General features: G+C 35.3%; 1 protein-coding gene across 1 annotated transcript in view; it reads right to left on the reverse strand.

Annotated features, from left to right (window-relative positions):
- Positions 1-3,003: 3,003 nt before the first annotated feature.
- RBBP8 (RB binding protein 8, endonuclease) overlaps positions 3,004-26,116 on the reverse strand; it is a 34,034-nt gene continuing 10,921 nt past the window's right edge. Inside the window, exons 5-19 of the mRNA XM_005517217.3 lie at positions 24,141-24,253; positions 22,519-22,594; positions 19,315-19,481; positions 17,838-17,939; positions 17,047-17,144; positions 16,286-16,413; positions 14,457-15,342; positions 14,246-14,372; positions 12,261-12,361; positions 11,796-11,898; positions 10,765-10,914; positions 10,133-10,202; positions 9,095-9,191; positions 5,416-5,557; positions 3,004-3,523 (exon numbers count right to left, since the gene is read on the reverse strand). Coding sequence (XP_005517274.1) covers positions 3,426-3,523; positions 5,416-5,557; positions 9,095-9,191; positions 10,133-10,202; positions 10,765-10,914; positions 11,796-11,898; positions 12,261-12,361; positions 14,246-14,372; positions 14,457-15,342; positions 16,286-16,413; positions 17,047-17,144; positions 17,838-17,939; positions 19,315-19,481; positions 22,519-22,594; positions 24,141-24,253 — 2,458 coding nt within the window. The 3' untranslated portion in view covers positions 3,004-3,425. The remainder of the gene's footprint in view (positions 3,524-5,415; positions 5,558-9,094; positions 9,192-10,132; positions 10,203-10,764; positions 10,915-11,795; positions 11,899-12,260; positions 12,362-14,245; positions 14,373-14,456; positions 15,343-16,285; positions 16,414-17,046; positions 17,145-17,837; positions 17,940-19,314; positions 19,482-22,518; positions 22,595-24,140; positions 24,254-26,116) is intronic.

Here is a 26,116-nt window from a genome sequence, read left to right on the forward strand (position 1 = left end):
TTTGTTTTAGTCCCAATCTGCTCTAAATACAGAAACCTACTTCAGGCTTACGGTTTTTATCAGATTTTTTCCCCCACTGCCAACAAATGTGGAAAACCCCACAAACCTCAAAGAACACAGTCCACTCCTCTTGACAGCACAGCTGACTGCAATCACAATGTGCTGCCATGCCATAGAGGACAAAGATAGGCAATATGCATAAATGCAACAATATTTAAAGTGACTTTTTTAGCAGAGTTTCCTTGCTGGCTGTGATTGGCTCCATTTTTTCCTTCCCTTCCTTCTGGGAAAAAGATACATATTATTCCCAGTGTGTTAAAAATGCAGGTAAGTAATAATTAGAAACTTCTGCAGATAGAAATATTTAACTAAATTTTAAAAATTTATAAACTTCAATAATCTTTCTGGTACACACAGGTTCCTTAGACTTCTGGTATTTCTTTATTCTTATTTTGGGAGAATTCCATCTGTTTCTATTTTTGTTTCTCAATTTTTACAACTGATCACTTTTCAAGATGAAGGGAAATAGTTTTCTAGCATTAGAAGAGCTAGACAAGAGAGCTACAATTTTAAAATCAATTTAAATCTTATAAAATTGGCCAACTATCAAAGGGTAAGAAAGAGTAATTCTTACACTGTTTTAAGCTCAAGCATAGTTCCTTACTGTCCTCTAGTGGAGCAGTAATATCCTCATAGACACTATCTGCTCCTTTCTTCTTGTAACTAAACCTGCTACCCTTGGAGAGCAATCCTTGCTATTTTCCACACTTCATGACACTATCAGCATCCATCACATCCCTTTTTTGTCTGTGAAGGGGTTCTGCTCTGCAATTTCCCCCCTTCTATATCCCAGTTCCACTTGCTCAGTGAATAATTTAACAGACTTCTCCCTCTACCCTTTCTAAGAACACAAATAGGCTGAATAAAATCCAGAATCCCACAGTAATGTCTGATGTACCTTTAAACAGGCATCCTCTGGAACTTCTTTTGCACCATGACAAATTGGTTCTACTGTGAGTTGCCAGATAAATCATACTTTGACACCTTCTAAGTGTCAAAATGGCCATCAAAACAGCAGCTGCAAAAAGTGTCATCTTTTCATTATATTTATAAAGGTCTGAAAATCTTGTTCATTATACTCCTATCAATTAGCCCAGTTCCCATGACTCCATAAAACTCATTAGGCTGCAGCCCCACTTATCTCCTTGAACTCTTTTTTAAAGCCTCAAGGCAGAAGTGTTATTCTGTTCTCCTTGACCAATACAGCTGGTTTGAGTGTCTCCTTCCATGCTCTAGTGACAGATTCAGCAGCTTCTACTCTCATTTTCCAATCCATGGGAGCAAGCTCCAATCCTGTGTGCTTGCCAGCACCCATTGACCTTTTCTGCCATTTCAGCTCCTGACAGCTCTGCCCACCCACCCTGCAAAGAAAGGTTCCCGGGCACTTCCATAATGAACATCACTGTAAAAATCCCACCTTTTCTTGTCATCTTACATTTAAATGTTCCCATTATTGTTTGATCTTTTACTTTACCTTTCACTTTTACTAATAAAGTTTGTTCTGATAGTTTTTAAAACAGGATTTATACTTATTTCTTTCAGAAACTTTCTCAAACAGCCTACTTCATAGCAAAATTTACATTTGATAAGTTGCAATGTGCTTCCACTTTTCTTTTGGTGGATGTAGCTTCTGTGTAAAGGCTCTCCCTAGTTAAAAGCAGTGTCCTACCCTACTCCTCTTGTTAAAAGCTTCTTTTCTAAAGGATAAATATTCAGAGCATGTAATAGTTGCTCTTAAATAATTTTCAATATACCTGCAAGAATTCCACTTTTTGGCAGCACTTGTTAATTTTTTTCAATTAAAAAATAATTCAGGAAACCAGACTTACCTACGCATGGGTTCTTTGACTGCCAGCTCCAATAAATGATTTTACAGTGTTGTAAACATTTATTGTCAGCATGTATCAGTATATATGGGAATAATTAAAGACTTTCATTGTTATTTGGCTTTATGCCTTTGGCATTCCTTAGGGTATACCCCTGTGAAATGCTGAAGTAAGTAAACCAACTAAGCAGGTAGGATGGGGACATTGCCTACTGTTATACCTTCTTCCACTTTTCTGCAAGGCCTGTAATTTCAGCCTAAAAGGATTTTGTGTTGCTTAGTGTTACAGTTAAACTGATCACACTCATTTTAGTTTTCTCCTTGGGCCTATGCTACAACCTCTCCACCAGCAGAATCTGCCACCATTCCTATATAAATACAGCTGAATTAAAATGGTCCTATCCACCAAGTTTTTAAATATATTTTTATACCCATACATAAAGTAAAAGAATAGAAATTACAGATACATTTATATATATAAATATATATAAAGATAAACCTCCAGATATATCTGTACTTTCTATTATTTTATTTTTACTTAAGGCATTTCTACAGCTGCTTGCTTTACAAACTCTTTTAAAAAGAGTTCTCACTGGTTGAATCCAACTCCAATTGTAGCTTCTTATTCCTAGGGATCTTATGGGGATCTCTGGCCTACCTAGCTATGTAGGTATTACCCTGCCTCTGTGATACTGTATAATCTTACTTTCCCAATGCAAGTATGGAAATGTATCCCCAGCTACAAAAGATTACTTTAAAATATCTCTGCAGAATCCTTCGTAATCTAGGTGATGACTATTGCTGTCCACTAGAACTCTGAGCAGAGCTGTCACCCAAATTTTGAAATAACAATGCTTATCTCTATCAATAAATGTGACATATATGCAAAGAGATTTGAAAGAAAAAATAAAAGGAATATTGGATATTCTAATTTAAACACTGAGGAATACATAGTGCTATACATTTAACACCAGAATTGAAGAAAGACACTTAGACCTCCTGGTTTTGACACCTCCAAACTATGAACAGTAGATACATTTCATATTTAATACAGCTTTATTCCAAGTAGATATAACCATTATTGCAACAAGAGAAAAGAAATATGAGAAAATCCAGAGCAAAATAAAAGCACCCTAGAAAATTGTCATTTCTGCTCCCATTGACAAACATTTACCCTTGAAAGAACAACTGATTTCAGTGACTTCAAAGCAGTCACTCACTGACATAAAGTTTAGCCAGGAATAGCTGGAATTTCAGCTGCTGGCCTTAAGGAAGAAAAAAAAAGTAGGAGACTTGTCTGACAGGTGCAAAAACAAATACAAAATGTATTAACACAATATGAAACAAACATACATTAAATAGTTTTGTTTCCTGATACAGCAGACTTGCAAATGAATTTTATAAAACTTACATATTCAATTAAACAATTTATCTATCATTGTGGAAAAACACAGTTCTTTATTTCAAGTTTATATTAACTATAAATATCTACAGACAGGAAAGTTACACTTCAGACTGGCACTCCTAACTTCCCCATCCTTTATGTCTTCTGCTCTTTGCCTTTTGGAGAAAACATTACAGCATAAGGCTGCCGCCTTTTTGGACGTTGACAGGGAGCAAGATCCTCTTTAATGTAGCCTTAAAAAGAATAAATCTGAGGTAAGAAATAGAATATAAGAACAGGCATAACTTTAGCTTTAATGTGTGTTCAGCCTCAAAAAATAATAATTATAACTTGTAAATTATTTTTTTTTCTTTTGGGGCTACTGGTTCTGACTTCACACAGAAGTTCTGAGATCCCAGTGTGCAAATATTATTCATTAAAATACAAGCTGCTTTCTAGTAGGTGACTGCACAGTAATGCAATACAGACAGTTGACAATGAAGAACAGAACGGAAACTATGAATTGTTCATCTATTCAAAACAAAACTGCAATTTTCATTTTCTTTCTACCAAGGATTTTACATAAGAGTAACAAAGTATGGAAGAACTGCTAATTCAATTCACTATTAAAAATCACTTTTAAAAACACAAATCCTAGTCATACAGAGGAAACTTCAGGCACATGTGTTTAGTAGATTTGAACAGTACCTCCCTCTGTTTTAAGAGCACCCAGATTTATTAAAGAGTGGAAAAAGCCAAACGTGGCTCAAACCTTGAAAGCTCTCTGATAAGGAAAGTGTATAGAAAATTTCTATAACATGCTCAACTTAGCTAACACTGACAGTGAACAGATATTTTATGCAAGTCAGTTTCAGCACCTGGCTTTTGTCAATTTCTTACTATTTATCAGCAACAACATCCACCAAAATGAGAACAATAGATTTCTACTTAATGGTTGGAAAATTCTGTCTATGTAATGCAGTTATTTAAAAAAACCCAACGAAACAACACAAACAGATGGTTCAAGATACCAATAAGAAGTAGAAAATATTTTTACTACTTTGGAGTGGCAAAAGCAATTGCTCATTGTGGGAACTCTCTCCTGTTTTAGTTCTCTTGCTGCACGGCTATAAAATATTTTCTTTTCCACAGGAGGGTTGATCTAAAGTCTGCCTCTGATATGCTGTTGAGGACCATTAACAACTGAACAGCTCTTACTCCAGCAGAACAAGGAGAAGCTAATTTTTAGTGAGGGGGCAAGCAGATTCCAAATGGGTAGCAACAAGTTACATGATCCACAAAAATCAAGGCTCCCTGTTCTGAAAGATTAAGGATGATCCTGCAACACCATTACACAATACACATACACAACTCTGGCTACATTTTCCTATGCCTGACCTGACACTGTTACAGAAAAAGATTCATATTTCACAGCTAATGCAGAAGTAAAGATATAAGCAACTCAGAGAGTTCCTTTAGGGCTCCTCACCCCAGCATTTCACCACTTCTGAAGAACTGTACATAAAGTACACTGTAAACTCACCGTGTTTTAATAGAATTTGTAAAAACTCATTTTTAGACCAAACTCTAAAACGTCAAAAAATGATTTAGAAAGAACAAACTTCTATGTGACAACCAGTTAAAAAAAATTCCAAAACCAAACACCACATCTTTCCATTGTCACTAACAAGCAGGGTATATGTATGAAAAACTGTTGAACTACACCTTACCTACAACATTTCCATTATCACCTGGTATTATGAAGCCCTAAAAACTCTGCCAATGGACATCAATAGTGGTGCCTGTCTCTCCTATGTAAGTACAATCTGCTGGCCTTTGCCTCTGAAAATCCAATTCTTGCTTATGGTCAAAAATATGTATGGCTTAAATTAAGTTCTATGAAAATGCCAATTATTTCTGCCTTCTCCATCTAGGCTGTAAGAAATTCTCCTTATACTGCTTTCTTAGCACAGGAACTGCTAAAACCAGACAATATTTATTAAAAATAATGGCTGCTGATAAACAGACCTCATCAGGACTGGGTGAGAAAGGCTGCTATATGAGCTAGAGATAATTTCAGGGGGAAAAAGAAAAAAGAGCTTTAAAAAGTTCTTTTCAAGATTTTTTTTTTTTTTTGTCCACAAACCTCTTTCCACACAGGTTTGGGTGGAAGGAAATCCAACCTCCCAGAAATTTTCTGGAGTATTTGGAGGAATGTAGCGAAATCTGTGTCTGGAACAGGAAGCTAGTTTCTTCTCTCTCTCTTCTTCTGGAATGTCTGCATAATACTGAAAGTAAGGGGGGGGGGAGAAATCCCAGTTAATAAATTCATACATAATAGAGAGACTGCTTTAGACAATTGACATTATCAATCACTATGTTTATTAACACAGTTATCTAAAAACAATGGTGAGGACAGCCAGAGTAGAGATTTGTTATCCAAGTGACAAACACCAGGCAATTATCCTAAAAGCTTACTGAATTTACAGACTAAGTATAACTTTATCATGGCAAATTTGTTAATCTTCTATCTTTTAACATACCATAAGTAACAAGGTTTAGGCATGTGTACAATTACTTATGTCAACAGTTTACTGACTGATTTTACAAAGCTAAGTAGCACAGGTGTTGAAAGAGATTGGAATGTTTTAATTTATTAAGTGTCAGCTTCCACTTATAAATAAAATTTAAAAAGGAAAAAAACCCACTACAAACCCCATGCTGCAGAATTATTTCCAGTATCCAATTTTACAGTAGTAACTGCAAACTGAAGTCAAAATGCTTCCTTACTTACTCACTCTCAAATTAGAAGTAAATAAAGAGTTCGTTTAAGTAGCTGACTGACACTGGGACTCCAGAAATTATCTGCCAGCTGACCATTCTCTATAGTAAATTTGCTATACTCTTTCATCCCTGTCAGCTGTACTGGGGACTGCAATGAGAAAAGTCTATACTCTCTCCAAACCTTTTTGCTGGGTGTTCCCCTGAGTAGCATCATAGAAAGTTAGGGTATATTTTTTTCCATGCAATTTTCTAGTGTCTTAATTTTTAATTCTAGTTGTATCTCCTAAAAATACAAATCTAGATCTTAGAGTACATAGAGTGTCAAAATATATTGGAAGTGAATGCATTGTTTGACTCAAGTGGTAAGTCAACATTCGCAGCCACACAAGAAATCTAACCCTTGTGAAAATGGTAAAATAATTCTACTGAAATGGCACTGTTACAATTCAAAAAGGCAAATTAAAGTTTATAACACATTCAGTCACATGGAAAGTGACCTAGACTGGGGAAATCGGGAAAAGAACAGAGATTATTTCCTGCTCCCACCTCCTGGCAGGATTTTAGAAAACCTACTTGGAATTGTAAAATATGCTCATTCAATTTTTACAAAAATTAAGAGCGAGGTGTTAAATCAACAAAATTAACTAAAAGAATTCAATGTCTGTGTATGACAAATATTGATGAGATTTATTTAGGAGTAATTAGCAGTGCACCTTATTTTGTCCTGTAAATAGCCTGAAGCTTTAGAAATTCATCTACTAAAAGTTGGTAGTGTTGCATTTTTTTTTAATTTAAAAAATTGTGATTAGTAAGGAATAATTACAGATCCAGTAATGAAAAATACAGAACAGTTAAAAATCAAGATAAGCATGTTTTAAAAATAAATTAGAAAGAAACTTTTCTTCTTTGGCTTATTAAGAAATCTATTAGGGCTGACAGAGAATGAGAGTTACATATGTCAGCTAAACAGCTAAAAGAACTCTCAGCTATTTTCTAGATTGATCTCACTGTCCACAGCATTTTTCATCCACACAAAACATTTGAGCTAGGCTTTTCCATGTGTGAATATACTTCAATCTCATCCTGTCTTCCTTGTAAAATAATTGTTTATAGAACTCTACAATTTGCAGTTTCAGAAAGGCAACAAACCCTATAAACATTCCTCCTTCTAGTTTAGCAAAAACTTACAGAATAATTCCTGTAATCTAAATGCATATAAAAACACCTGAATAATTCTCCTACTCACCTAAGTATAGCAACACTTAATAACCACACTAACAAATGTTACTCTTACAAGCTGCCAGTAACTTCTGCCTACTATCTTTGATAGCATCACAAGGTCATAAAAAAAAAACAAACAAGACTTCTTATCAAAAGTTCTACACTATAAAATGAATGAGATGCTTCCACAAAGCTTCAAGACAAGCACTTATAAAGGACTTTAATCAGCCTGTTGTGGAATGTGCAGAAGTTAAATCTCAGGTTTTCTCAGAGTGACAGTAACTGAACCCACTCACACCACTTGCAGTACCGGGCCAGAATCAATCTACTGATCTCCACTCACTCCCTAAATATTCCCTTAGACTTTGGCAGCTTTTCAAACTTATATGGCAAATCAGCAAGCCAAGATTTTTGTAAAGCATCATTTATGCTTTATCCAATACTCCCTTTTTCCACAGGCATTTAATTCAAAGCTAGTTTTATTATTGTGCAATGACACAGCCAAGCATTCCACACGTTCCAAGACATTAACCTTGAATGGTATAGACTTAAAAAAAAAAAAGTCCAAAAAAGCCCAAACCAACAACAAACCCTAACTTTCCTAGCATTTAATGTAGAAACCTACTGTTACAAAACTGGAGCTGTGACTGTTTCCAGAGACCATAGTTATCACTCCAACTTGACAGAAAGTAACAAGAACTGGATTTGCAGAAGGAAGGTCTGTAGCTTACAGAAACAGAAAATTAAAAAGCACAACACGTGGCTCTGGAACCATGAAACAGACTGACAGCTGAGGATTTTTTGTTTTCTTTCAAACTCTTTAAATCAAAGATTTTTTAAAACTGTGTTTATAGCTGACTATAAAAATTATTTATATTTAATAAGTTTTACCAAAACTGTTTTTCAGAAAATACTTTCATTAAAAACATACTGTAATAAATTTCTTCAGCTAAATAAATGGGACTTGCCTGTAAAGTGAATAGCAGGAGAATCTCTGAAAAATGTTGGTTCTATATATATATGTGGAAATTAAGTGAAAATATTCCAGAAAATCCACCATTGTACAGTCATTAATCCACACATCTACTGAATAATCATTTATTAGAGCATAAAGTCTATTAATGGCCAAATAAAATATGTTCCTATTACACACATAATTACGTCAATATTTTATCTCTACACCCAGTATCTGAAAGCAGTTTAGTAAATAGAAAGGGAGGAAAAAAATGTGTAATGTGAAACCTAAACTTTTGTACTTTTTAACAAGTATTTTGAACAAGTAACTTTAAACATTTTTGCATACATTTGCATAAATGCACACATTGTCACCTATGCTGGTGCAATTACGTGAAAAAATTAACCCAGAAATTAAATTAAACCAAAACGAGATCCGTCTATCTAGATAAAGGTACAACAGGATACAGAACTTATTTATTCCAGCTCACATAAAGTTCAGTAGAGCTTTTGATCTAAAGTTTGGAAACTTTATAATAATAATAAGTAATAGTTCTTTGACCAGCTGATGTATTTTTTATTAACAGTAATCTTACTGGAATCATGATATAAGATGCTCTTCCTTCGTACAGATACACACATCAAAATCACACCCAAGACTTTTCATGCTATATGCAGCTACTACACAAAAAACAAATAAACCATCTGCAAATTTGGTTATCCGGTTTTGGTAAACTAACTTCCCAGCTACTGTAGGTAATGAGGATGATACAACCAGATTAATAATTAAAAACAGCACTTCAGCACTTAGATACTGTCTTGAGTTAGGAGAATGAAAGACTGACAAATTTTAAAGCACTACTTACTATTTCACATTCCTTACAAGTGTGGCCAAGCAATTTTCTTCTTTCTTCTTTTTTTCGAATAACCTCAATATGAGGAAAATCTAACACAGTATTCTTTCTGAAAAACAAGAATGTTTTCACAGTACTTTAAACAGTACTTTTATTTCTTCAACGTGACTGGAAATTTTCGTTTTTTTAGAACACAATGATGGGCAGTCAAGTTAAAAAAAATAATTCAGAAAATGTCTACAAAACCCAACTCATGCTGCCTTTCATAGCTGAATAGGGCATTTTTTATAAATAAAACAGTTTTCAAACATATTATGAACTTTTACATAACTAGTGATGTGTGTCTCATTATTATGGCTTTTCATAGTGTAAAAGTAATTACTATATTGAAATTACTCAAATATAGATCTTCTATAGAATATTTATTTTTGCCTAAGACAGAGTTGTGCTTGCAATGATTTCTGTAAGAGAAACATATGTTGGGGCTCAAGATGAGTAGGCTCTTTTCAACTTAACTGCTCTCAAAACAGTAAATATGTTTTCCTCTACAAAGAAAACATGCATTGAGATAAAATATAAGCTAACTGAAGGGCTAGGTATCATTACAAAATGAAGATTCAGACTTCCAAATATGATTATACTGGAAGGCAACAGAGGAGGCACTACGAGAGAGGCACTAGAGAGCAAGGGGCAAAAATACCACAGAAGGAAAGGTTCGTACAATGCATTTGTACAAGCAGCCCACCGGTTCTTGGCTCATAAATTCAGGCACGACCACATGCCTATATGAAACCACATGGATTACAAAACACTGCATTCACTAAAATTATAAAAAGCAGAAGCGACCCCTTCTCTTGAACAAATGTAACAGGCATCTCATTATCCTTCCCCCTACCCCAGTTTTTATTTGGTCTTTTATCTAATTTATCTTCTACCTCTGCATCTTCAACTGTTAGTCTGTTACAAACGAACACATATATTTTATGGAGGATCAAGTTCCCTATAGGGAAGATACAAAGAACCTTAAAATGTCCCTAACCCTTAAATTACCTCTCATCACTTTTGAAATAAGGCTCCACAAAAGCTTTCTGCTTGGCTTTATCTTGTTTATCCTCATGTTCTGTAAATACACGTGCAAAACAAAATATAAGGTTAACAGACTGCCTGCAGAAACTTCTGTAAAATTATAAATCAACTGTTAAGAAATATAAAAATGCTATGTACATTTCAGTAATACAGAATTAATAGAACCAGCAATCAAAAAGCATTACTGGAGCAGGAAAGCAGCAGTTAGTAAAGCAAAAAAGACAAGAAGAATGTCAAAGGAAAGGCTGCTTAAAATACAAAATACTGTAAAATCTTCAATAGAATTTAGAATAGTGAGAAGAAAAGAAGTAAATAACTGTAGCCAAAACCTGGTGTTTCTTTTAAGAGTCACTTTGGTGTTCTGCTGTGCCAACTTCCACTACACATTACACATTTGTGTGGTGATAAAAGAATTACCAAAAAATATTTCATATTGCTTAATGTTATGTCCTTACAAGTAATCAATTTTACCACAAATTGATGCAAAAAGATGGTGGTTAATTTGGCATATTTGTTCCTAAAAAACAAAATCTGATTTCAAATCAACTCTTGTACTCTAAGAAAGCAAATAAAGACAACATCAAATTATATCCCACCCTTTAGTTTCTTGCTTGCTGCTATTTCCTTATCCTGCTCTTCATCATGAAGAGTTTCTTTTTCATCACATGCAGAAAGACTGTCTTCTGGTAGGCAGGATTCATATTCTTCATGGGTTGTCCGATCAAACATATCTGTTATTTCTCCGCCTGTTATTAAAAGCACGAATAACATCCAAATCAGTGTATCAATGATTTTAGTCAAGAAATTGCATTTTGACTAAATGCGTATCAAAAAAATTAACATTTACTTACTGCTTTAGTGTCAATTAACTCAAAAAGAGTTGTAGCTTTATTCTTGATGCAACATCTTTGTCAGTCTTTCAAATGTGGCCAATGCTCATTTATTTTTCTGATACCTTGTAACCCATTTCTAAAATCTGATTGACTGCTAAATCATTGTGAGGCACCTTTAACCTTAATACTGGATACACGAAACTTGTAATCATGGACTTACCTAAGCAGAAGGAAATACTTTTTGTGGGTAGGAAACAGTCACTACCCTGCAGCCATGATTCTCCACATAACATATGTTAAAAGTGATATAAACACATTTGAATTTATTTTAAACATACTAGTTAAATTAGTGAATACTAGTGAATACTAATGAAATTAGTATTCTCATACAACGTCTGTGTAATTACATAGAAAACTTTCAGAGCTGCTCACTGCAGATGAGATCAGAACTGTTACATGGCTAAGTATTTCACCCTTTAAGCACTGTAAAGGAATACCTACTGGCTCTCTCAGTACAAATCCTGTCTTTTTTTCTAATCTATGTTAAAAAAAACCTTAAAACCCACCACTAATTCTCTAGGAAACAGACTGATCTGGGTAACCTATAAAAATACATCACCACTTTTTTACTGCAAACCATTTTCTACTATCTAGCCATACAATTTAGCCCTACTAACTCTTTCCTCCTCCTCAAAGAAACCAATCAAACAAAAAAAACTCCAAAAACACCCCAAAACCCCATCATACCACAAAACAGCAAACCAAAGTAAAGAGAAAAAACAAAAAAGTCTTACGTGGACTGCTTTCTTGATTTTTCATTTTTAACAGTACACTGTCACTAACATATGTATAATCCATATCAACAACTTCCCCTCCAGCTGTGGTCTGAGAACCACTCTAGGAAAAAAGAAAGCAAACATGACAATTGCACCCAGAAGCAACTGGTGTAGTCAGTGTCAGTGCCGTGTATCTGATTTGGACACTGATTTGCTTTTTTTCCTGCAGGTTACAGCCTCATTTGAATTCTTTCTCATAAGCATTTGTCCACTTTCATACTGAGAATATGTCTGATGAGTTTATGAAGTACAACTAAACAGTGGAAATGTTTTAGGATAACTGTAGTATGAACAAGTATCAAATGAGCCAAATTCAGAATTTTGTTACAAAGTGGGTTTGGTCTGCCGAGAACAATGTTCATTATAGTACTTTGCAGGCTTTTTCAACATCATAGATCATGCAGACTTATTATAAAAGTTCACCTTTGTATCAATCACAGTAATGTCCATTTTGTACTGTGAAAGGTCAGCTCCTGGGTCTATGCTCCACTGGAAGTTTTCTAAAGAGGGTTTATCTTTCAGGTCTGTATGGACAGAATGTAAGAAAAAAAGACAAATAATCATAATCAAACTCTGCCAGAAGTATCTGATGTCCTGGTTGTTCTATATGTGCTTTTCGATGGCACTCAAGGTGATCTGCTCCATAACCTTTCTGGTCACCTGGGTCAGGCTGACAGGCCTGTAGCTCCCTGGATCCTCACTCCAGTCCTTCTTGTGGATGGGTGCCACATTTTCTCACCTCCAGTCAACTGGGACCTCCCTGGTTATCCAGGAGTACTGATAAATGATGGAAAGTGGCTCACGGAGCACTTCTGCCAGCTCCCTCAGTACCCTTATGTGGATCCCATCTGGCCCCATAGATTTGCGTGTGTCTAAGTGGTGCAGGAGGTCACTAACAATTTCCCCTTGGGGGAAAATTATGGGGGCTTCTTTCTGCTCCCTATTCCAGTCTTCCAGCTCAGGGACTGGGTACCATGAGAACAACTCATCTTACTATTAAAGATTTAGGCAAAAATGCACTTAAGCCTTTACCTCATCCTTTGTCCCTATGTTTCCCCCACATCCAATAAAGCAAGAATATTCTCCTTAGCCCTCCTCTTGTTACTGAGAGATTTACAGAAACATTTTTTATTGTCTTTTATGTCAGTAGCCAGATTAAGCTCTAGCTGGGCTTTGGACATTCTTATTTTCATCCTGTGTAATCTTACAACACCCTTGTAGTTCTCCTGAAGCCTACGCCCTCTTCCAGAAGTCATAAACTATTTCTTTATCTCTGAGTTCTAGACAATGCTCTCTGTTCAGTCAGGCTGGCCTTCTTTCTCATTAGCTCACCTTGCACCACATGGGGCAGCCTGCTCCTATACATTTAAGATTTCCTTCTTCAAGAATGTCCAGACTTCTTGGACTCCTCTGCCCTTCAGGGCTGCCTCCCAAGGGAGGACTGTCAACTGGTCTCCTAAACAGGCCAAAGTCTGTCCTAAAAAAGTTCAAGGTAGTCGTTCCGCTACCTCCCACTTCTCACTTCTCTGAGAATGGAAAACTATAATTTTGTGACTGTCATACTCAAGATGGCCCCCAACCAACTCTCTACCTACCAGTCCTCTGCTCACAAACAAGTCCAGGGGGTGCCTTCCCTAGCTGGTTTACTATTGAAGTTAGATCAATGACAATTACAAGTGTCAGGTCTAAGCAAAGAGTACAAAAGTGTCAGATTGTTGTTCCAAAGATGCCTCTTAATTTATCTCTGAGGGGAATATTTAGATTCCAAGCTACATGGCCACACCAACTACTGGCAAGTAGCTTTTAAATTCACAATGCAAGTATTTCTAAGTATGCAGTGTAACAGCTTTGCTGAGGAGTACAGAAGTTTTAATTCTACAATACTAGTTAAAAAAATGTAGTTCTCCAACTGGGAGCACTTAAGAGGAAAGATGATACATGCTCCAGAAAGAATACATGACAGCCTGTGTTCATTACCAATAAAGGTACAAATTTCTTTACCTGATCATTAGGAATAATGAAAAATATTAACAAAATTACTTATGCTTACACTTGAGTAGTTTTCAAGTATTTGATATAGTTTAAACTCAAACTTCATGATATTTTATTATTACACTACAACAAATAACAATGCTAAACAAACAAGAAGGAACAAGATTCCTAGCTTGTTGAATGTACACCTGAATACCAATGATATATTTATTATACAGTGGCAAAAATATGCCAGGAGGATATAGACTTGTAAATGTTGGGGGTGATCTTGAGAAATCCCAAAGAGAATGTGACTTAGTGAGAAGCAGAACAAAGGGATTAAAATGGAAGAAAGGAAGATTGGAAAAATTCTATTCAATTAGAACACAGGCTGAGGGGGTAGGGAGGCAGTAAAAGGAATATTTTCATTAAGTTACCTTGCTCATTTTGCTGTGCTTTACTTTTTGATAGTCTACAAGGGTTTGGCTGAAGTACAGATGCTGGTTCAGACTCTCCATGTCCTGTCCTTGTTTTCTTTCTATTTGGTACATGGCCACTGGCAACCTAACAACATATTGCAATTTTACTATTTCCCAAAACTTAAATAAAATACTTAAAAGGAGAAGAAAAAGAGTCAGAAAAACATACCTTTACATCATCAAAAAGTTCCTCTGTCTCTGCAGAACCCAGCAGCGGCGCAAATTTAAAGGGCGGAACTTCTTCTTTCATTGGGATCTGGTTTTTCCTGTCAGGGAATGTTTTTCCCAGCACTGCCTCTTGTACATAGGATTCCTCTTGTAAATCTCTGCCAAACAAACAGCTCTCATTGTTGGCATTTTGAACGGATGATGAACCTTCAGGAATGGTCTTCCCTACGTGTGAAAAAATGTCATGCAGAGTCACTTGCTTCATTTTATTTTTGTATGTCTCCTCACTTCCTTGCTTTTTCTCTTGACCACGAACTCCAGAGAAGCGATCAGACAGATCCAAGGGCTTATCACCTGTATGTTCCCCACTGACCTGCTGAACATCAGATCGAAAGGGTACAGAGTTCTCTTTACTGAATGATGTTTTCTCACAGCTAACTGCATGATCATCTTCAACTTTCTTTCTCTTAGCACACCTGCCTTCTAGCTGCTTCTGGTATACAAGAAGGACATCGCTCTTGATCACCTGATTTTTAGCTGTGCAGGCATTTCCAACACAAGTTACAGCCTCATTAGAATTCTTTTTCACAACCATTTGCCTATGGACAGAGGCCTGACTGATAACTGAGTTGATTTCTGTCCCAAGATTCAGTGGTGCAACAAAAGCAACATCTTCAGATTTTGATCTATTTTTATGAGATCTGGAATTGGATGGATTGTTGAAGAGGTTGGTTTTGAGATGAGGCTTTGATCCTGAATCTAAAATACAAGGAGTATGAACTGTACTTGAGTTGTTCTTCATGCTGCTAGAAGCTCCAAAAACAGGAGAAGCTACCCGAGAATCCCAGCCATCACGTGTAGGAGTGTTATGAGATGGATCTGAAATACTGAATACAGTGACACATGAGAGATTTTTCTGGTGTACAGATGGAAGGACAGAAAGTGATATAAAAAAAAAAATGTAATGTTTCCTATCGCTGATCTGCTTTAAAGCTGTCTGAGCTGCTAGTACCAACTGAAAACAGAAGGAAAAACAAAAATTAACCTATTCTACGGATAGGTACTGTTGTACTCAAGAGCTGAAGAAGGCAAACAAAATACAAGATCTCGTCCTTCATTTTTGGTGTATGGTGCAAAATTCTGTTCCATGTTCAACTGAGAATCAAGGATAGAATTAAGCCTGCCTAAGAAACTCTTCTATACAAGGACTCCCTACCTTCTAGTGCAATGAAAAGGAAGAAAGTGAGAATGGTTGTGATAGGAGTCTATTTATGTTCTTGTATAGATCTTAAAAGCATGACAGATTCTCAAAGTTTCTGCAAGTGAATGAAAAAAGTGCAAGCTCCTTTCAGGTGCTGTTTTTCACCTGTCTTCAACAAAACATACATTTAAGAGGACAAATAGGGAAAAAAAAAAAATCAGTTTAGACCACAGTATCCTGAGGATACTGAGAAGGGCAACAGTCAATTGGTTTGACACGTAACCAGAGCAATAAGATCCTTCTTGCATTCCAGCTCCAGGCCCACTATTCTCAGGATTATGGGCCTCAGAAGATACCCTGCAATAATGAGAAGTCAGGAAAGAAGGGACTGTGTACACACAAAGCCCAAACAGAAGACTGGAAATTAAGTAAAAGCCTACAGTTTTGCATTCTATCAGATTCCTTGCTTCTCATGTTATTTACTTGGAAGAAATCCCTCTGATATGAAAATACTTATTTCCATTTCTATACCTTTAAAGCAAAATGCCACAAAGTTTGTAGTTCTATGAAGACCCAAACTTCTATAAGCCTGCTAAAAACAATATTATTATAACTGATTGGAAACACACCCTAAATTGTTGTCATCATTTCTTGATTCAGAAGCTGGATGTTTTCTTGAGTCTTCAGACTGCATGCTCTCTGAGGGCTGGCTCGTAACTGTATTAGTGAGGGGAAGATTCAGTACACTCTGGGACTCCTTGGAAGTGGTTAAGGAAAACAAAGAAAAGAAGTGTGAGAAGATATTTGATTTAAAATTAGAAATATGCTTGGTTGGTGCATAAATACTCTGAAGACCCATTCAAATCAAAACATCCAAAACTCTGAAAAATAATAAAAGCTAAGAGATGAAATTTGGATCACCAGCTTTAAGTTGAAAATGGAAATTGAAAAAATTCATTCATGTGCATGGACACAAAAATATTCTGCATACTGTAATTTTCACGGTAGTTACCAATCAAAATCATCAAATAATCTCACCTGAGTCACCAACCAGTCTCAATGCCAAGAAATATTTTTCAGTGTCCTAGATTTGATTAGTGCACAAAGGGAATTTATCAGACCCAAGGATTTAAATCACTGTACTAACAAAACTTGAAAAAAGGAACCATGTCTCTACCCTCCTCCTCCTCACTTCCCCCAGACAGGTCAGTGCAGTTATATCTCTTCTTGCTAAAAACTAAGTCAGTAAACACTAAGAATAAGCAAACCAAAGTGAGCTTACTGGAACTCAGAATACTTTTGCAGAATTTTAATGCAAAAGAGAAAAATACTGTTTTTGAAAACAACTGGCCCAAAAAACTGGTTATGTAAGACATTTAGGAATACTTACAGATTCGTCTTCAACACCAAGTCCAATTGTTTCTGCAACGACTGCAGCCAAGTTAAAAGATGGCTTTGGAACAGGGTATCCTCCCACCTTTGGTTTATCTTTGTGAGTAGAAGGAAGATCACATTAAGTTACATATGCATTATAGTACCTTGCTAGATTCACAGAGATGGTACAAACACAGAACTAAAAAGATCACAAATTAAAACTGGCAGTCATGGAAATAGTTTGATCTCTGCCAGAAAAAAATCTTATCTGGAACGGTAAGTGGCCAAAGAATTTCTGATGACTGCAAACTGCTGTATCAGCACAGAGAAATACATGTCCAATTTGAATACAGCCCCCCCAAATTAAAAATCAATGTAAAAGTTGCTTTTCACACTCCTGGCCCAGGGCACAAATAGTCTGATAAAAGCACGTGGAACAGAGATAACGTGTATTTATAATACAATGCTTGTATTGCATATTTCCTAACTGACAGTCACTATTATTTTTCATATGTTTTTATTACGAAAACAAATAGATGAGTTTCCCTTATTTGAGGGGTTTAACATTACTCAGTTCATTAAACTGGGGCAAGATAATAAGATTGGAAAGTACAAGAACAGCAACCACCACAGCTCTGACTTGCATGAATAATTCCATGCTGATTCTCACAGTCATTAAAGAATTTTAAAAGGTTTGCGCTTCATCAGGTTTCTGTGTTAAAAAAAGGTTAGAGATGAAACCTCAGTTTTACAATATTTTTGCCTTATTTTAAATGGAATTAGAACTAAATCTATTAATACACTTACTTGGCACAGGGGACAGCTGTGGATCACAGGTGTCTGCCACTAGTATCTCTCCTCCATGGTGAGTGTTCACTTGTGTGGAAAAAAGTGGAATTTTTCCAGTCTCTAAGGAATGTGGAAACATTTTCATATAGTAAAATTAGGTATTGTGTTGTGATAATTTTGTGTAGATACAGGCAATGACCCTGATTTTAAAAGCACTTGAACGTATGATTTAATATGTCAGTAGATCTGGAAATCTAAGCACATCTGATAACTTGTGACAGTCATATGTCAGAATAAAAATAAAATTATAAAAATTTTATATTAACCCTTTTTCTCACAATTATGATCTCAGACAGCCAGCCCTAAAACAGTACTATCACAAAATGACACCACCATCTAGTCTGACCACATAAAATAGTTATTCAAGTTTTATGACCTGTTAATGAAACTACTGAAGATTAAACCATCCAAGGCCACAATGTTCTGCATCGGCTTAGGTAATAAAAAGCTGAAAAACCTGAGATCTGAATTATGACAAATATATGCCATGTAGTTCTTTCTACCTTGATGACCAATAGCTTTTCACAGCCATTAACTGTGACAGGCAGCTCCATTTTTTTATACATTATATGGAAAGAGATCGATATGCTTAGAAAGGAGAAATTACTCACCGCACTAAAAATTTCAAATGAAAAATAAAGGGCATGAATAACCAGCCCACCCTTCTCATCCCGCCGTTATCCTATTCTTATTCTTAGGAAGAGGCTTTTAGTCAAAACTAATATTTAGATGTATTCATACTTAAAATATATTTTTTTTAATACCACAAGATAAATTGACCTGGATTATGGTATTTACTGTGCAACAATAAAATACAAACACAAAGTGCCTTATTTCACCAAAGCACTTTTTGTAGACAAAATATATTAGAGTTTCTATGATTTTCCAGAACAAAGTCTGGAAATTAAATGCACACAATACTTCTGAATTTATGACACAAAACAAATGCAAACAGCGTAGAATACAGACAAAGAGAGATCATGTAGATACCTATCAGTTTCAGTAACATTACTTCAGTTGCAGAATAATTTCAGAATGTTGCAAAACATCTATTTCCACTAGGTGGTGACATTGCTGCGTGCACAAGTCAAACCTGAACAGATGCTTTTTCAGCCAATTTGTTCGAAGAGAAGAAATATAGGCTGGAAAACTGCTACATTTGCATGTGCATGTGGATGAATAAAAGTAAAAGGTTGAGATAAGTTCTGAGCATATCACTAATGTAACAGTTACTGCTGTAGACTTTCTTCCCCGGACTCAGGCATTACCACACAAACAGAGAAAAGGCAAAGGGAAAAAAATGCAAAAAAAAAAAAGTTTTTTGTTTTTTTTTTTAATTTTGCCCTTTGCAATCAAGTTTATACACCATCTTTCTCTTTAGCCCTTAATTAATTAGAGAAAAAAAAAAAAACAAAAACCCCCAAAAAACTCTTACCACTGTTGCTTTCCCTAAGTTCCAGATCTGGGGGTGTATGTTCTGTATATCGGACATGCCTATTCTCTTTTTTTCTTCTCATACAATTCACCACAGAAAATGAAGATGTTAGAACTGGAGAATCTGGAATGACTCCTTCTTCCTCCACTGCTTGCTGCTTTTGCACCCTGGAGACCAAATCAGGTGGTCAAATAAAACTCCAGGTCAGCAAGATGGAGAGGTTTCACTTCAGCAAGCAGGACAATCACACAGTTCAAGAACACAGTAATTCTAGAAATACAGCAACCTCAATAAAATTACACTGTTAAAAACTAATACTCAACCCTAATACATCTAAAAAAAGATTAATCATTGCTCCATCCATCCAAACAACAACATACAACCCTAGCTCTTCACATTTGAAGTCAACATACAACTGCACTATGGAAGCCCATTTTCCCCAGAAGAAGCTAGGTACTGTAGAGGTTATAGCTTGTTCTCTGAAGCAGATGCTCCTTTAACAAAACAATGCTGAAATTGATGGATCAGTGTTTCTCCTCCTGTATGGAAATCCCTGTGTATCTTCAGTTTATGATCCTGAGATTGGTTAGAGCATGGTGCTGGATAACACCAAGATTCTGGGTTCAATCCCTGGATGGGCCATTCACTTAAGAGTTGGACTTGATGATCCTTGTTGGGTCCTTTCCAATTCTGAATACATTCAGTGATCTGTAAATACTGTCTTAAATACAAAACAAAAGCTTTTGGACAATTTTAAATAGTAATGAACAACACTGTATTCAAAGCAATCCCTCTCCAAAACTCAAAAAGGTCTGCAGGGAATAACATAAAAAAACATGTAAAACAGGCAATGGAAAATACAAAGTGAGTTATGAAGTTAACCTACGCAGCTCAGTTAACGTAGTCAGCTCTAGCAGCCTATTGGAGAGTCAGTATATAAAAATTAGTGTAACAAATAACTATGTCTTTTCTCTCCAAAAACTCTTATCTAGACACAGTGAGGAAATAACAACAAAAAAGGACTGATTTTGGATCTTTGAATTTAAATAGTTTGTTTAGTACTTCACAAGGGGCTATCTGCTCTATGGTGGTGGCAGTGAGACGTGGAGGAGGCAGTAAAAGAAAAGCACACAGAAATCTAGCTGTGCCTGCTTGGTCATCTTCCTGCAGTTGCACTTTCCCTTACAATTCTCAAGAGAAAACAAGGGCCAAAAGATCATTTCCTAACTATAAAGAGGAGGATATAAGGTTTTCATCTAAGGGAAGAAGAGGAAATACAGATAAATTTTTGCTTGCATTGAGGCTGAACCACAATATCTTATATAAAATAAGGTAATGGAAAACTTTAAAAAGCTGTCTGGCTTGAGACAAAAAGCATTTTTGCAGTTAGGCTTTTTACCGCTACTAACTTTGAACACTTAATGACAAATACTGATGCACTGATGCTCTCAAGTCTTGATGAATCCTATTGTGTGATTTTGCAATTCCTCTTTTCTAGCAGATTAACAAAGAAAGCACTGGAAAACTGTGTTATCTACTAGCAATAGCTTAAGACACAAATCAAAATAAACAACAGAGCAATATATTCATCAATTTACTTTGCAAATTTAAATTAGTTGTTTGAGTTATCTTTAAATTTACTGGCATATGTGGCCTTGTTTGACAAATGAACCTACTAAAAATATATTTTTCTGCACCTTACTTCTATACAAACCAAGCAGTACTTTCTACATACCACCACAGAAATAAAACACCAAATGCAGCAGCTGCCATATGTACTGTACATCATAACTATGTAATAAATAATTTCTGAATCATGGATTTGTCTGAGACTCCAGAAGAGGTTTTTGTAGAAATTTCCTTGCTGTTTCCATCCATGCATAATCAAATCTCAATGTCATAAATGATCAGACAATACAATTCTTCTACACTTTGAATGATTTCACTTCTATTGAGAATTCTCCGATTTTTATTCCTAATATTATAACTTGGTTACAAAATATGGAAGACTGCAAAAATTTGATTTCACATAATGCACTAGAAACAATCTACTACTTTGCACCTATGATGTGATATTATGTTGACCTAGGTTGCCAATTCTAAATAAAGTACCGTGACTATAGCTTAACCAAAACAATCAAAAGCAATGACTGTATTAAAACAGCAGTACCATCCTTGTAAATTACTGTTTATTCACTCAACTCTGCACTTATTTGAATGATCATCTAACATGCAGAGCAAATAACTTATTGTTACATTTGTTATTGTCAGCTTTCCTACATGCACCAGAGATTTTTAGTGGATGCTGGGGTCATGAAGTATGTTACCCCAAGAAGATTAAATGCATACAGAAAAAAGAAAAGATAATGAAGGTGCAAAGATGGGAGACAAACTCAAGAAATACAAAGGAACAGGACTACAGTCATTCTGAACTGAACTCTAGTAGTTTTACTCCCTACTGAAGTTGAATTCTAAGAGAAAGAAAAAATAAACCACATGCATTAAAAACCTGTATCAAGTCCACACATCCTGTCCCATTTCTCCCAGGCATGTACACAACTTAGTCACAGATAGGCAAAAGTGAGGTAAGTTTCAGATGATGTCAGATCACAAGAAGTAAAGAACACTACCTCTGCCTTGCACAGTACACCACATTCATCTATTAACTACATTAGATGGCACATTCTTACTATATCAGATTTAAATTTCACAGTCAATTTGTAGCTCATTATTTTTGTCTTGTTTCCAAAAATTACTATAGTATTATTCTTTTAAAATTGCAAAATTAAAATAAGCTTATTTTAAAAATGTATTTCAAGATCCTGGGACTTTTTTGACTATCTAAATAACTGCTTTTCTGAAGTCTTAGCCTAGGATGGCAAACAAATGGTAAAGAGGCACCCATGGAATAGAAGTATGACATGTAAGGCTTTGCTATACACTGTGATCAGAAGTCATGCAAATATCTATGATAAATTTGTTTCTCTCAGTTTTACTCCCAGTTTAAAACAAGATGCACACAGTAAAAAGAAAATAAAAATCTGCACAATAGAAGGAAACTGGGCTTATGTTGTTACAGTGGCTGTAGGCTATCTTTTCACAGTCTATCAGAAAGAGGAAACAAGATTTAAAGACTTAAATGTTTATATCCCCAGACATTTCTACTGAGGAATGGGGGAATATCCAAAACAACCCAAAACTTACCCTAGCTCCTTCTGTAACTGCTGGAACTGTTCAGTTAACTTCTTATTCTCATCCTGTAAATTGTTTTTTTCATTCACTGAAATTTATAGAAAAAAATATTTTAAAAAATCAATGCACAGATGTTAACATGATAATCTTATCAGGTCCTTTAAGGAAACAGAACCAACCGTAAAATGTAGTAATATATAACTTCTCTATGGTTTACAAAAATTAAGTTTCATGCTAGTCATTAAAAAAGTAGTAAAATTACATGTTAGAAAAGGCAGAGGTGGCACAAGTACTGTATCACAACTTTAGTTCTACACAATCATTAATTACTTTTGTCCATGTACACACAAGTGAGACTGCACTGTAAAGATGAATGAATTTCTCACTTGTCTCCATGGACAAAATTTCTTCCTTAGACTAAAGGTATCCTATAAAATATAAAATAATTTTAATTTGGTTTCAGCCACTAAAGCAACCATTAAGTCTTTCTTCCATGCTGTCTCAAGCGAATGTACTGATAGCTCCCAACTCTTCTGTTCACTTTAATTTTTATGTACTTGTTTTTATTTTGTTGTTGTCTATTTTGCCTCTAGATTCCTCAGCTGATCTTTTTCTTTGTTATATAGATCTCAACCCAAACCCATGGGATCCTACTGTTGTGTCACAATTCAAGACTTGTAGCTTAAAGGTGAAACCTTGATTTTTAAGGATCAGAGCTTTATTTAGAGATTGGCTGTACCCTGTTTGCTGTTCATCATTAAACTCAGAAATCAGAGTATTTTTATGTAAGTGCCCAATATTAGAAGTCCATGAAACACTGATGTGTTTTGTATTAGCACAGAACCTAATATTTCCATAATTTAATTACACACCAGAAAGCTATGTTTTGTCTGGCATTTCCTGTATTTTATATCTCACTTAATGTCTGCTTTTTCTTGGCCAAGCAAGACAACCAAATGATACAAAATAATTAATGGTAAAGATACCATTAACATTTTAAAATTCTGTCCTGTATTATTCTATGCTTTACACAATCCATCCTTCCAAACTCTCTTTATAAACGTATTTGTATCCTGCTTGTATATCATCTTACAAACAGTTTAATTTCTCTCACATGCTCTATTTCTTGATTTCAAAATGAGCTGGCTACAAGCTGTCTGGTATAAAGCTATTTTTTGTGGCCTCAGTTGGTTATGTGACAGTTATGGGTTTACTGCAGTTACAGTCCAAGACCAACTACAGGATACAAGCTGGACCCACTTCTGTCTGAACTTGATACTTTGCAACCACCAGTTCCTTTTGAAGTCAGGGTTTTCTTAGGAAAGCTGGCAATCATTCTAGCTGTAGGAATAAACAGAAGCAGTCACATTTTATCTAAAGTAGCTACTTTACAGTGTAAGATTTTCCATGTCAGTTCACTTTCAGTATCAGCACTTCAATCTAAGAAGGTGGGTCAAATGACTAGTCACTGGTATGCTACATATTTTCAGCCTGTACAGTTAAGTATCCCCCAACTGAACTTTCTGGGCTTACTAAATACACCACATAAAAAATGTATCAATTCACAGGAATTACTGGAGAACCAGTTTAAAAAATAGCATGTTTTGTCTTCAGCAGTTTGGGATAAAACTCACTAAGCTCAGTAATAAGTTTGAGATTCTGCTGCCGGATATTTTCAAACTCTTGCTGCTTCTTTCTCATATGTTCTTCGGTTACAGCACAACGATCACATAACCCCGCTCTTAATCTACAATAAAATGAAGAGAAAAAGGTCCCTCTGTTAAAAAAAATACTGCTATGCATGAAGCAGATACCAATGTTTAACAGACCTTTTGAACAATGAAAACCAGAAAACTTCTGACAGCTGTGCAGAACACCATTAAGTACTGTGGTTTTATATGTTCACATAGCAATGTTTTGAGATTTCTAAAGGATCTAATACTATGTGCTCTAACATTCGCATAAATGATTGTAGGTACCGGATACTTCTAAAACAACATGCATTGTTGTTTACTTTATTTATTTATTACTTTATTTAATAAAGTGAAGCATGCTACACCTTGCCACTGAAAACCTTTGTGAGACATCCTACTAAGAGTACTGTCAGATATAAATCACCATTCATTTTAAGTAAAGTTCATTCAGGAAAATACAAATAAGCAATTTACTACAGTAAATAGAATTACTACTTCATCTAAGAAGGATATGTACTGTCATTAAGCAAAATCGTAAAATAAAAAGGACAAAGAGTAATTCCACTCTGTAACAACTGCCAAGCAAATGTGAAATCCTTTATCTTTACCTAAGCACCAATAATTTGAAATGGATCCAAAAGTTCATGAGGAGCATTGACTCCACGGTCTCTAATGGCTTAGACTGGCTGTTTAAAACATATCCATGATCAGAAAAGGAATGGTTACAATCACTCCATCTTACCTGACATACTCATTCATGCAATGAAATGTGTGTTCATTTTATAGTTGATAAATGGAATTTATTTATTTCTGATACACAGCAAAAAGCTAACAGTATTACCAAAGTGAAAACCACTTTGAAAACCAGTTTCTTTTGCCTGCTAAATAAGTTAGTCAAAAGTTCTGCATTGCTGCTAGTACTACATCAAGTATTAAAAAACCCCAGCTAAGCAAACTATGTAAGTTTCCAATTTCACAGCTGAATATTGGAGGTAAAAGCCATACTGGTTTATTGGTGTTTTAATATTGTGGAATTATGGCAAAAGTAAAATATTGAAACACCTTCTCATACTATCTTATCTGAATGTGTAACAAACACAGTAGTACAATCTCCTTGTATTAAATCAGTTGAGATACTTTTCTTTTCAAAATTACTCACAATGTAATTCATCTGGTAATGGATTAGAAAAGTCCATCCACACCATGAATGCCTCTCTACTTACATGGTATGAAAGTTTATTACCTGCTTGGCTACAAGCGTATCCCTAATGCCTTTCACAGAGAAATGGAGTTGAAAGTAGAGTATCACAGCTTTAAAATTTGAGATAACACTGGAATAGTGGAAAACCATTTACTATGTAATGATGATCTGTTCCCAGAAAGCTTCTGAGAGCCTATTGACAGCAAATTTAACATACACTCTCCAAAACAGGTATAGTTTTTAAAGATAAAAAAATTGCACTGTAATTTCATGTCTATTAGTTTTGTTTTGCTGTACCAGATTAAATAGGAACAAATAAAAGGCAGAATGGATCAAAAGGTGAGGAGAACACCTAAGTCCAAACAAAGGCAACAGACAGAACCTGTGATCAAATTTAGGTAAAACAAGCAATTAGTAAAAAAGACCCCTTCAAATCTGAAATATTTCCTAGTGAGTTATTTCATTAGTTTCACGACATATTATAGTCTTTGGGTTTTGTACTTGTATTACATCTGATCAATATAAAATTTAACTATACAAAGAAGGATACAAAAGAATGAACTTTAAAATGTCTGTTTGTCTCCCATGTTGCTCTATTCTAATTTCAATTGATCTTAACTGAACTAAACAAGATAAGCACTTTGAAAATAACAACATAACAGAATTTTTATTTATTTCTATTTATTATTTATTTTATATTTAGTTATATAGATGA

Source organism: Pseudopodoces humilis, chromosome 1 (assembly GCF_049639895.1).
Source record: "Pseudopodoces humilis isolate 2021_Gansu_Grassland_sample_001 chromosome 1, ASM4963989v1, whole genome shotgun sequence".
In the NCBI taxonomy this organism is placed as follows: Eukaryota; Metazoa; Chordata; class Aves; order Passeriformes; family Paridae; genus Pseudopodoces; species Pseudopodoces humilis.